We start from the raw sequence: 14,550 nt of genomic DNA on the forward strand, positions 1-14,550 counted from the left end.
TTGTATTGAAGAAGACAACTACTAATGTAATGTAAGAGAGTTAAGAGTCCGATGAGAAAGAAGATGTTCATTCAGAGCTACAATAAAAGCTCTTTTTATTTTTATTATTCCGGATGAGACACGGGAGTAGAGAAAGCGGATTAAAATGCCCGGGTTACTTGATGTTCCTATTAGAACTTTAATTGTCCCCATGTTTAATGTCGAGAAATAAAACCGATAAATTTGTTTATTTATTTCTATGGGAATTTTATTTTATTAGGGACATTTAAGAGGATGGTAATTGTCGTTGGTTACCTTGGGGGCTCCTTAAAGTCTGATTAAGACCTTGGCTGGGGTTGAAGAACGATTTTTTATTGTACGATTTTATTTTATTGTTATTGCTGGTGGTGGTGTGAAAAGATTATTTTAATTAATTGTGGGGGATAAAATTATAGTTTGGAGACAATTACAGATTGGAATTAATGAGCAAGAAATTGAATTTTTATTTTTAGTTGCAGGAAATTGGACGGATTTTTTTTTTTAAATGTTTTACTGACTCATCTCAAGAGATAATTTGATAATTTTTTAGAAACGAGGGCTCATTTTAATGATCCTGAAGTTAGCAGGAATTAACAATTTTTTAATTTTTTTTTCAACAGATAAAAAAAAAAACTAAAAATATGCACATGTAGAAAATTTAAAAAACTACAAGTGCAATTTTTTTAAATTATTTTTTTTTTTATAATTTATCGTTTTGAAACTAATCAAAAAATTATTAGACGCCGGCTAATTTCAGTATCATCTCATTTTAGTGACAATTGTAATAGATATCGGAGAATGAAGGAATTTTATTTATCAGGATTTGTTCGCTAGAAAATAAAATTATGGGTATCGTAATTATTGTTTTAGATTTTTTTTAGGGAATGTTTTACAAAAAAAAAATAAAATTACGAAACAGGGCAGCTATTTTCTAAATTTAATCGCAAAAATTATTAAAAACTATTTAATATAATTAATAAATTATTTTTGTGTGAAACAATAATTAGAAAAAAATTTGTTTACTTACTTTTTTTTTTTAGTAGGATAGTAAACACTGTTTCATTTATTCTTATGTATAAGCTATTCTATTAGTTGCTAATTGTTAACTTTTACTGAAAAGTGATTTTAGTAGCTATTACAATTTAATTTTTAATGAAAAAAAATTTCATTACCCTATGAAAATTGTTTTCCAAAAAAAATTACTCCGTTAGTGATTAAAATTTTTCTTATCCTTAAAAATAGTTTCATTATCTATTAAAATTTTATTTTCAATGAAAAATAATTCTACTACACTTCAAAAATTTTTTTTCCCCACAAAATATTTCCATCAAGAAAAAAAATTAATTTCTAATGGAAAATAACTCCATTATCCATTAAAAGTTTTTTTTAATACAAAGTATTTCCATCAATTATAAAAAACGTATTTTTAATGGAAAAGAATTCCATTATCCATTAAAAGTTCATTTTCAAAAAAAAAATAATTCTATTAGCCACAAAAATTTTTTTTTCCTACAATATATTTCTATTAATCATAACAAACATATTTTGAATCAAATATAATTTCATTATCTATTAAAACTTAATATTCAATAAATACTAACGCTTTTACCAATTAAAAATGTATTTCCTATTAAAAAAGTTTCCATGAACAAAAAGAGTGTATTTTTAATGGAAAATGATTCCATTATCCATTAAAATTTTATTTTTAATGAAAAATAAATACTAGTATCCAATGATTTTTTTTCCTACAAAAAATTTTCATCAAGAAAAAAATTTTTTTTTACTAGAAAATAATTCCATTATCTATTAAAAATTTATTTTCAATAGCAAACAATTTTACTTGCCTTTAAAAAATTTTCATCAATACTAAATATTTCCATCAACAAAAAAAATGTATTTTTAATAGAAAATGATTCCATTATCCATTAAAATTTCATTTTTCATACTAAATAATTCTACCAGCATTCAATAATTTATTTTCCCCACAAAATACTTTCATCAAAAAAAAAAAATATATTTTCCATGAAAAATAACTCCATTATCTATTAAAAATTTATTTCATACTGCCTAATATTTTACTTAAACTCAAATACTCTCCCATAAAAAAAATCCAACCATATATTTAATTCCGACCACCCTACTTTCCTCTCCACCAAGACATAAACAACAATCACTCGTCCCACCGTACCACTAAAATATAATTACTTAAATTACCTAAAAAAAATCCCAACACTAATAATTTTTAAATTTTTTATTTCTGTACAAAAAAATATAATCGCACATCGATTATTACAAACCAATTAAATAAAACAATAAAGTCTTCATCTTGTAAAAAAAAAAAAAAAAAAAACTTAATGTATCGAATCAAGTTCCTCTAAAAAGGTGCGACACTTTCCCTTCAACACTTTGACAGCTTCTAGAAATAAATGCCCTGGCGGCATCGCGCCAATAGACTCAATATTGAATATAAAGTGGTCCGGAATACGTTCCAATCTAACACTATTTTTAAAAACGTCATGCCGGAATACATTTCTCGAGCAACTGTCATACCTTGCGTCCTTAACCCGAGCCTCAACTTCGCCTTTCTTTTTATTTTTAACCAACTCAATAACTCCCGGACTGAAGCAAGTCTTGAGTAACTCAGCATCCTGACCAGTTATCGGTTTCCTCAATTGAATTACCGGCATCAGACGATAGCACGCAGTGGCAACCGGTGAAAATTTAGCATGATCTTTACCGATACCTTTGACAGCATGCATGTAAGCGTGAATTTCATGACCTGGTATGAGTTTAGCAATCAAAATATCAGGCTCCAGCATCCCGAATTGTTTTTCACCATCAGGATACATGTCTGCCTGTCTACCAATCGGTACCCATTTAATGTCACTGCTGTAGACTTCGCTGTTACGATACATGTCGCTATTGAGACGTGAATCTTTCGGCGCATTTTGATTTCGTGTGCAAATTATTTTCAACTCATACCTCAAAGTGTCTTGATCACTTACTTCTTCTTCTTCGGCTGATGTGGTTCCAGATGTCGCGGGAAATTCAAATAATTTTGGATCTGCTCTGAGCGGCAGAAGTCCCAGTCGATGCGCGAGGACTTCATCTTGAATTAAACTTGTGTTGTTCAACATGTAGACTTTATCGATGGCCATTGATGGGACTTCGCTCAATAAAATCCGACGAAATGAATTGGCCAGTGCTGCTGTACAACCGATCAAATCAAACTCCAGTTCTCGTTTGTCATCAGACTGACGCACGATATTTATTTTAAAATTCTTGCGGAAATTTTCTAAACTCCATTTTGTGAATTGCAAATTTGAAAATTCAGACACGTTTGGGATTCCGTATTCTTCTAGAGTAACACGTGGGGACTGGGTTTTTTTATCCATTTTTAGTTTGTCTAGGTTAGATCTGATCACTATTTTATTTATTCGCGCATTCACTTGTCAGTTTTTTTTATTTAGGAAATTAATTAATTTAATTTTTAATACTGATAATAATAGTAATTATTATTGTTTATATATTTATTTAGTTTGTGATAAATTTAGGTCTAGGTTAAACACAACACGTGCTGACTACTCGCAGCCGCTGATATATTATTTTTGTTGAGTTTTAAGGCAGCTGCGCAGTAGGCTGGAAGTTGAGATCCTGCGCAGCCAATGGAAAGTTTGAATGTTTGATGGAAACGGGAAAATAGGCGATTGGTCTGCTGACATTTGAATAGTTTTTGAAAATCAATTGATGGTGATTTGATTTGAAAATGAATTAAATTTTTTTTTATAAATATATATTTAAATTAAATGAAGAAGAAAAAAATTTAATGAAAATATTACGAAGATGAATTTTAAAAAATGGCGGGAAATTTTTTTAAATTTTATTGAAAGATTTGAGCAGTTTAAAATTTACATAATGGGGTATGATGAGTCGTTTAAATTTTTTGTTGTACAAATAAATTTAAAATTTAAAACTTAAAAGTTTTTGAAAAAAAAATGTTTGAATTAAATTTTTTAGAAAATCGACCTCAGATTTAAAATTTTTTTTAGACTAAATATCAAATGTTTAATGACCAAAAAAATATATAGTGAAAAAAAAAAATTACGCATTTTTTTCACTTTACTTTCCCCTACTTTTTTGTAGATTTAAATTTCATATTTATTTATTGACTTTTTAATAAATAAATTTAAAAATAAACAAAAATACGGAGAAATTTGTTTTTGGATTTTTTTTCAAAACGATAAATTATAAAAAAAAGTATTTTAAAAAATGACAGTAAAGTTGGCAGACATCTGACAATTTTCAAAATTTTTAAGTAATAAAGTAAAATTTTTTAACAAAAAAATTAAAAAATGGACTTTTAGAAAATTCTAAAATAAGTTCATGCATTTTTTTTACTTTATCAATTTCATTGTCTAATTTTTTTATATGTAATTTAAAAATTGTCATATGTCTGCTACATTTACACTCATTAAAAAAACTGCATCTACAGTTTTTTTTAATTTCCTACATATGAATATTTTTTTTTTTTTTTTTTTTTGGTTCTTTTGCAATTTATTTGTTGAAAAAAAAATTCGAAATTGTTAATTGTCTACTGACTTCAGAATCACGAAATTTCAATCTTTAGGTCATTTAATATTATTTTTAACAAATAAAATATAAAAAAAAAAAACATTTTTTAGTATTAGAATATTACTCTATGTTTTTTGCAGATCCTTTATTCTCGACAAAGACACGTATCAATCACACCGACGCACCCACACCAGCAATTACCACGCCTTTTAACCGTCTCTCGATTTTTTTTCCAAATATTTCCGATGACCGAAAGAAAATAGAGTCTACTGCAATTCGAAATGCCAAATTTTTTAGGCTAAAGTTCAAACTCCAATTGATAACAACTCTAAGTAATTTTTTTTTAAATCCATACCTCGGCAAAACCGCAACTACACCGTCCGTTTTTCATTGCATGCTTTTTTCAATTATTGTATGAAATTTAAATACGATCATGACCGTAGAAAATCATTGGATAGTTTTAAAAAATGGGAGGGAGGAGGGGCACTATCTGACAACGCCCTTAAAAAATTGCATGAAAAAACAAAAAAAAAAAAAAAAGCAAACCACTAAACTAAGTAACCCGATATTGCCGTTTGAAATAAAAAATTGTCCGTATCCTAAGACCTTGGCATTCAAATACATTTAGGAAATTTTTAACGAGCCTTCTGTAATGATACTGAAATTAACCGATGTCTAATAATTTTAGGATTTTTTTAGAAACGACAAATTTAAAAAAAAAAAATATTTTCTCCTCGACGGGCGGAAAGCGTCAACTTTCGTCCCGCTGTGCAAAACGAAGTTGCCGCTTTCCGCCTCCGTCGAGGAGAAAAATAGCATACACTCCTCGGGAAGTAAATAAGAAAGCCTCAGATCACATGTTTGTTGACCTCGGCTTCGCCTCGGCCAACAATTACATGTGATCTGAGACATTTCTTACTTTACTTCCCTCGATGTGTAATATACTATTTAAAAAATTGCACCCGTAGATTCTTTTATTTTCTACGTGCGCATATTTTCATTCTTTTTTTTTATTTTCTAAATTAAATTGTTAAAACAAAAATCCAAAAATTGTTGATCGTCTGCTAACTTCAGGATCATCTTCGGTAGCTGTAGGACCGTAATCCTTTTAAATGCCAGTACTCTGAAATTAAATATTATTATCAATATTTACATAACTTGGAATGTGTTATATGACTTGTTAAAATCGTTCATGTACATTCGCATTTAATTCTCATAAAAGATATCTTATACTAAATAGGATTTTCATTATATAAAAAAATATATGTTTATAAATGCAGCTTCCAGAAGTTTGCTATCTCAGTAGTTAGTCACTATGATCCTCATCCCTTACTTCATTCATGTCTAACTTATCTGCGTACACACAACTACCAGTCATATGTTTACTTCATTTTTATTTATTTATTTACTTCATTTAAAACTTTATTCTCCTTTTGCTTCTTCATTTCCTCTTTTATCTTCTTCCTTCTTGTATATTACATACTTATTCTCTTACATTACAAATTACACACACACATATTTATATATATATTTTTTTTTACTCTTTATCTTTACTATATGTCTGTAATTTTTAGTTTTAACTGAATATATATGTATTTATATATGTATATATACAAAGTAGTATATATAATACAGCGTTAATGCTATTTAGGCTTGGGATAATTCACTGACGCGCGTTTATTAATGCCACTGATGCAGTGAGAAGCTAATGTAATGTAAGAGAGACCCGCAGTGCGCTTGCATACCTCATTAAATTACGGTACCCAATGCACCTACGTGTTGTAAAGGTCGAATGTGTACATATAAGAATATGAGGATGAACGAGTAAGAGAGTAAGTTAAGAAGAAGAGACTGTGAGAGGGTCAAGGAGTCGATGGAGTTTAAATTAAAAAATTTATAATAAATAAATTAAATATATATGTATATATATTAATTTTATTTATAAATAAAATATTTTCGTAGTTATGAGAATACGGTTAATTTTTGGGCTTAATATTTGGCGGGAAAATTTATTGGAGAAAGACGGTGATTAATATTTTGGTTAATAAATTAATGGGGAATGCGAGAGGAAAAAATTCGCATTTATATTTATGGCGGATTTTTGAAAATAAATTTTAACATTTTTGGGTCGCTAAATTTTTTTTCAAGGTCAATTTCAATGGCGAGTTTTTTAATTTCTCTACGGTAATTTCTTTTTTTTTTATTGGTGATGAAGAAAGATGGCTTTTTATAGAAATGACCGTGACTCAGTTAAAAGGTTTCGTCATTCGGATGATATTAATTTTTACTGGAGCTGGAATTTTTTTCGGTTCGGTAAAAAAATTAGAAATTTCGCATTTTTTGTATCTATGAAATTTAACTGGAAAAAAAATTTGATGACACAAATTATGATCCTGAAGGTAACCGACGTCTAATAATTTTAGGATTCTTTTAAAATCGATAAATTGTTAAAAAAAAAAAATAAACTAAAAATATGCACAGGTAGAAAATTGAAAAAACTATAAGTGAAATTTTTTCAAATATTTTTTTTTTAATAATTTATCGTTTAAAAAAAATCCAAAAATTATTAGACGTCGGCTAACTTCAGTATCATCACAAATTGTGTTAATTTTTAAATCAAAAAAAGATGGAGTTCTAAAATGACATTTTTTAAAAATTTTATCAATGACAGATCCAAAAATTCATAATTTAAAAAAATGATGGATTAGAATTTTTAAAAATGATAAAATTGGAAGATTATTGGTCGTTTTACTGAACTTCAACCTTGAATAACTTTTGAAGGAGCGAATTTAGCAAAAATTGTTAAAAGACTTCTTTTGTCGAACATTCAATTTCTTTCAAGAATAATCATTGGCTTTTACCGGAAACTTATTTTTATATAAATTACAAAATTCCAAAGTTGAACAATCAAATTTTAAAATCATACCAATGTTCAAAGCATGATTTTAAGGAAACGGTTCATCTGACGAAAAATTTCAATCAAACCTTTTTTGTAGAGCATCAAATTTCCTCTAAGAAATGTATCCAAGTCAATTTCGTTTATCTTGATGGTTTGAGAATTATGAGACGAAAACGCGCTTGTAAAAAAAAATCAAAAATTGCGATGATACACCTCTCAATGTTAATATTAAGGCCTCAAATTTTGAGAATAATTTTTTTTTTGTAACCCCAAATAATATTTTCGATGTACTAAAAGAAAAAAAAAATAGTCGATTTTTTTGGCCCAGTCTACTTATATACCTCCCCCCTCCCTCTCTTCCTAATTTTAAATACCAGCGGAAGATATTGAAAAAAATTTTTAGATACATGTCTATTTAAAAAAAAAAAAAATTATTCATACCCAACTTTTGCCTCAGAAAAAAAAAATTTAAAGTTAAAGTTTGAAAAAAAAAATCTGTCATAAAAAAAATTTTTTTAATTTCCAGAATTAAAAAAATTATCTGAGTTCCGAACCCCAACAATATTTAAAACTTTTATTTTTATCGATAATTTCTGTCATAAAATAAAAAGATACTCCCAAATAAATATCAAAGCGATATTTGAATAAAAAAATTAATAAGCAAAATTATTATTATTTTTTACAGCATCAATGGCGGAAGTTTCTTTGTAAAAAATTTACAAGTGACTTGCGTACAAAAACCCTCCGATAAAGAATCTTTTATTACTGAAATATTGACGAGTAAAATAAAAGTAATAATATTTGTTAGTCCCTTGTATTGTGTCTCTCTTTTTACCTCAGTCTTTATCCCGGGGATTTAAGTCGCGTGAACTGTTCCGGGATGTATGAAAGTTGTCCTCAGCCGAGAACAGAACGGTTACGCAAGTTTTTCAATAGAGGAAGAGTGCTCACTACCAAGATAAGTGAGAAAAGGATAAATAATACTTGTGCGAATTATTTATTTATTTTAAGTTTTTTTTTAAAACTTACTTTTATTTACATTCTCAGTGTAGTAGGAATGAAAGAAGAGTAGAAGGAGGAGAGAATTTGCCACTTTTATAACCCGGTTGGCATCTGCCTCCATATATATATATATTTAGAGGACTTTCACAAGGAATAAGAATAACGATATATGTTTCTAGTGGGCATTCGATGAAGTGAAAAAGAGATGCAACTTTAAAAAGGCAAAAAAAAATAACTTCCCGGGTGGGTGGAACGTATTTCCCCGGTCTTATTGCGGAACCACTAGCATCTACTTGTCCATGGTCCAGGCAATGCCGACCTTTATTCTTATTTCTTTTACCTTTTTTTCTGTCACGGGTATATATACTTATATATATATTTGTCTCTCTTTAAAATATATATTAACATATATGCGGTTACTCTTTAGCTTAAGAAATTCCACTTCAATTCATTTTTCTCTTTCATCCTCCTCCTGTATATATTTGTGTCGTACCGATATATAGTGTACTTTACGCAAGTATTTTGTCACGTGATTAAAAATCGTAAATGAAAGTGCAAATAAAATATTTTTAACCAGTATAAGTTTATAAAAAACTATTCAAATACTTGGAATTTTTTATGGATTTTTTCTTTTACTTTATTTTAATTATTTGTAATTTTATTTTTAATTAGATATAATTTTTGGAAATATGCAAGACAAAATAAATATTTAATTATATTTGCACTGTAAAAAAATTGGGAGTGAATTCGGATTTTATTTTGATCCGAATTGATTCCGTCACTAGGAGTTCTGGAGTTAAAAAAAAAATTACTCCGCATACGGAGTAAATAAGGAGTTTTTTTTCAGCGGAGTGATTTCAGAGTGATCAGAATTTTACTTCAATTCGCATTCACTCCAATTCAGAGTTTCAGTATTGAAATCAACTTCTTTTAGTAGAAAATTCAACTTCGAACCGGAGTTTCAATATTAAATTAACTTCTTTTTACCCGTGTGAAAAAAATTCGTTCCAAAAAGATTCCAAAAAAGTTCCGTCTATGGAACTTCTAAAAATGAGACATATTATAACTTCGAATGGAACTTTTTTGGAACGTTAGTAATTTTGATGGTAAAAAAAAAGTTTTGTGAGCAAATTTAGAGTCAAAAAAGGACGTTCTGGGAACTTTTTTGGAATTTTTTGTGGACGTTTTTTTTCGTTCTATAAAAAATTAAAAAGTAGTGATTTTTGAACTATTTTGGCATGTTTCTGGAACGTCTTTAGTCCACAAAAGATGCAAAAGTATTGTCTGGAATGTTTTTGAATGCCTTTTTCAGTCCATAAAAAAGTCAAAAGTGATGATTCTGGAACTTTTTTAGAATGTCTATATAAAATTTCCAAAAGTTCCAAAAATATCTTTTTTTGACTCAAAATTTGCTCATAAAAACTTTTTTTTACCATCAAAATTACTAACGCTCCAAAAAAGTTCGATTCGAAGTTCTAATCTGTCTCATGTTTAGAAGTTCCACATGCGGAACTGTTTTTGAATTTTTTTACACAGATAGTACAGAATTTAACTCCGAACCGGAGTTTCAATATTAAAATAATCTCCTTTTAGCAGTAAATTTAACTCCGAACAAAAAATTCCATAGTAAAATAAACTCCTTTTAGTTGAGAATTCAATTCCGAACCGGAGTTCCAGTATTGAAATAAACGGTGTCACGCTTGAATAACCGCGATAAAATAACCGAATGGCAAAATAACCGTATGACAAAATAACCGACGACAAAACACACAAAAACCATGATAAAAGGGCGGTTATTTTGTCGTGGTTATTTTGTCGCGGTTATTTTGTCTTCGGTTGAACTGTTACGCAACCGAAATAAACTCCTCCTCAGAGTGAATTCTACTCCAAGGGTATTAAATTAAAAAACAGTAATCGGCTCCGTATTTACTCCGAATTTAAACCGCAATCACTCCGCAATTTTGTTGCAGTATAAAACTATAGATAAAATTGACCACTGAATAGTAAAAAATTTTTATAACGGAATTTATACTCCAGCATAAAATTTAGAAAACTGATAAATTTTGATTTGATCAAAACAATTATATTTTCTTTTACAATTACTTATATTTTTTCCATAATAACGAGAAATTTGAATATAGAAATTTCTAATACCGTATTCACTCATACATAAATTTAAATAATTACACTCAATTTATCGGAAATAAAGTAATTAATAAAAAAACGTAAATTATTAAGTTAATGATTTTAGTGTATCATGAAAAAATTTAATTAAAAATTAAGTATCATAGGTTTGTAGAGCAAACAATTAGATACGTTAGTTTATCTCTATAATTAGTAGAGTAATTATTTATTTCGTTTACTACTTAAAGTTAAGTGAGACGGAAATTTAATGAAGGTTGAAATTAAAATTGTGATTCAAGTGTTTCAGTAATAAAACCATTACGGTTTAGATTTACCACATATATGTTCAAACATATCTATCTATATATATACTAAGAATAGAGAAAAGAGAAGTTTATAATTGCAAATTCTTGTGTGTGAATTATAAATTGACCATGAAATAAATCGTATGATTTTGCAAGTTGGCGAATGTACGCGGAATAAATAAATTTACTAGGGAGGAAATGAATTATGAGGAGGAGAAGGGGTGAGGAAATAAAGTATGTAAAAGGGTTAAACTTGGTATCACTGTAGTATACATTTACTACTTGTTATTTTCATTTATGTATACACATTCATATACATATAGATATATGTATATATGTATACTTTAGATGGGTAACAAGTGGTACGGCCACCACGGGCGATCTCTTCTCTTGGCTACCGGGTAATCGTGCATCATCCAATTTAAAACCCTTACCACTCGCTTATTTTTTGTGATCCAACTTAGATATTATCGTCACGCAAACACCGACTGACAACACAAGTACTCGAGTAACCAAACACACATCACGTGAATTTGAATCACTACTGACAGATTTAACAATTAGATCTTGTTTTTTTTTAGTTACTTTTTACTTATTTTATTTATCGACGTCCATTCATTTTTACATCTAAATTATATTTTTTTTTACCCAACTTTCACTCGCGATTTTATAAATTATTTTATTTATGTTAAGAATGTCCGATTTTGATTGATGAATTTTTAAAATGGGAAACATTGACGGCTTCATTGATTTGAATTATACTGTAAAGAATTTTTTATTAGTCCAAATTATAGTTATTTTACGGAAATCATTTGCACGCTATTTACGCCTCTATTAGCTGGGAATTTCAATTACTTGATTGTTTAAAAATAGTAGAGGTTTAAAATTACCATTTTTTTTGTTGGTAATAGAACACTTACGAGTTTACTTGGATGCCGTCAGTCATTTTCAATGAAAGTTTACTTTACATGAGGATTTATTTTAAATACAAAATTTTTATTTTTAAATAATAGGGGAAAGGCGGAAAAAAGGGACTGCTAAGGAAATAACGAATTTTTGTGCATTGGAATACAGTGAATTTTCTTTTTTTGACTTTTATTTGAAGTAATTAAACCGAATTTTCAGTTGCTATAGAAAAAAATTTTGTTTTCTCCGACGGACTAAACGGACCAGCCCCAGAAAAAATTACTGTAGTAAAATCGTTTATATCTAATCCATTGAAAAAATTCTTGAAAAAAATTAAAAAAAAAAATTTATTCAAGAAAAAACTGAGAAAAAAATTTTGGAACACACAAATTATATGATAATAAAGTTAGCAGACATTTAAAAATTTTTTGATTTTTTTTAACAAAAAAATGAATATTAAAAAAAATATTTTGAAAAATTGCACGTATGGTTTATGGAATTTCCGACATGTGCATTTTTTTAGAAATATTTTTTTTTTATTATTTGTCTGTTAAAAAAAATTTTTTTAAATTTCAAATGTCTGCTAACTTTACTATCTTCAAATTTTGATTATAAAGTTAGCAGACATTTAAAAATTTTTTGATTTTTTTTGTCGATGACCAAATTATACATGACAGTAAAGTTAGCAGAAATTTGAAATTTAAATAAATTTTTTTAAATAGATAAATAATAAAAAAATATATTTCTAAAAAAATGCACATGTAGAAAATTTAATAAACTATATATGCAATTTTTCAAAATATTTTTTTTTAATATTTGTTTTTTTGTTAAAAAAAATCAAAATGTTGTTAAATGTCTGCTAACTTTATGGTCATAAATTATACAAAAATGATGATAGGAGTCGTAAATGACAAAAACAATTGTGAAAAAAAATTTTTACCCAAATTTTGGAGTGGTCGTTTTGTCCATCCGGTCCCGTTTTACCCGCCCTCGCTCTATATTAAGTTTCAAATTAAAAAAAAAATTTTTCTCCTTTTTATGGGAATTTGGGCCAAAATGAGGCATTTTTTGGCAAATTGGTCAGGCTGAACAATGCGGCCAATAAAAAACATTTTATTTTATTTTAATCATGGCCCATTTTACCTCAAAGTCAGAAAAAAAATATGATAATAACCCAGAAAATAGTTTTGATAGAAAAATACTTGAAAAACTAAAAAAAATACAAAATTTTAGATATAAAAGTGAAAAAGAAAGTAGGTAACTCAATTTTTCGACTAATTATCAATGAAGATTAACAAATCCGCCGAAAAGCTGAAAAAAATGGCACCAAAACGAAGTCCGTATCTCGAATACTTTTTTGTCGTATCGCAAAAAATGTAGGCAGCCCCACTTCTATATAATAACCCAGTTATTTTCAGTTCTCAAAAAAATAGTTTAGACGATGGACTTTTAAAACTAAAAAAAAATTTTCTTTATTGAAATTTTAAATTGGCCGAAATGCGCGGGCTGTTTAGCTCGTCCCATCTTTTTCTACGGACCATAACAAGGCAATATAAAAATGATCAATTATGTACTAGAATTTGAAACCAGACTCGTAAATGTTTTTGTGAAACTTCACTTTCTTTAATTATCAATTTATTGCGACAAAAAAAAAATTATTATTACGTGTTTATTAGTAATAATAATAATGATAATAAAAATAATAATGTATGTAAATAGTATTATTTGTAAGTTGATGGTTCGTTATCCAAGATTTTAGCTCGCGGGTCCGTTTCGATTGTAAGTTTATTGGATGCAGTTACAAGTCTAGCGCCGTCTGGAGTTTATTATACACATACTACTATACTACTCACTTTTCTTCCTCTATCCTCATCCTTCCTCTCTATATACCAACACTATACCCACTATAACTATAACTATAACTATAACTATACTCCCTTAAGAGTTCTCTTTACATTATCTACGGTAACTTATCCGCCTACAACGTTTCGTTATATATTTACCAGCAACACAGCTTCCACTACCTATTTCTATCCCATGCAAACTGCCTATTATTTTTCAATTGTATACTAACTGAGAAATATAAATTTAATAAAGCTGTCTGCTCTTTATCATACATTTTTTTTTTTAATTTAAGGAATAGTCCAAAAAAAACTGTGAGATAAAAAAAATATTTGTTTCAATAGTATGCTATTAAAAATATTTATTTTTTTTTAGTTATAAATCACTTGCAAAAAAAAAATTTGTCTGGTTTATTTGTTTTCGACCCCGGAATATTTATTAAAAAATTTAAAACGTCGAAATCATTAAAATATAGTCATAATTTTGATATTTTTATAGATTTCCAAGGATCCGAAGGGATAAAATAACTAAATTATGCTTATGGAGTGACGTCATGGAATATAAACTTTGAAAAAATGCATGTAATTTATTCGTTTTTTATCTGAGACTATTTAAAAAAAAGTACAAATTTCGAAATCATTATAACAGTCATAATTTCGCTATTTTTTATGACTTAGAGGATCCGCAAGACCAATTTATGTAAATTTTTGGAAATTTTTTTACAACTCATTAATTTCTAGTAAAATTCAATAAGCGCATATACTTTTGTATAAATTTGATTAACTAGAAGACAAAAAAATCTAATTTTCTTTTTCACGCGGAAAACTATGATTTTCAAAATAACCCTTGGTCAAAAAAATGACTTGACTTTTTGGACTTGAA

At 27.9% G+C, this 14,550-nt stretch overlaps 1 protein-coding gene across 1 annotated transcript; it reads right to left on the reverse strand.

Moving 5' to 3' along the window:
* Positions 1-2,178: 2,178 nt before the first annotated feature.
* On the reverse strand, positions 2,179-3,636 carry LOC130670870 (DNA-directed RNA polymerases I and III subunit RPAC1). The gene has a single exon (XM_057474475.1). It carries the CDS (start codon positions 3,411-3,413, stop codon positions 2,370-2,372), a length of 1,044 nt encoding a protein of 347 aa, XP_057330458.1. The 5' UTR covers positions 3,414-3,636; the 3' UTR covers positions 2,179-2,369.
* Positions 3,637-14,550: the final 10,914 nt, after the last annotated feature.

Source organism: Microplitis mediator, chromosome 7, assembly GCF_029852145.1.
Source record: "Microplitis mediator isolate UGA2020A chromosome 7, iyMicMedi2.1, whole genome shotgun sequence".
Taxonomy (NCBI): Eukaryota; Metazoa; Arthropoda; class Insecta; order Hymenoptera; family Braconidae; genus Microplitis; species Microplitis mediator.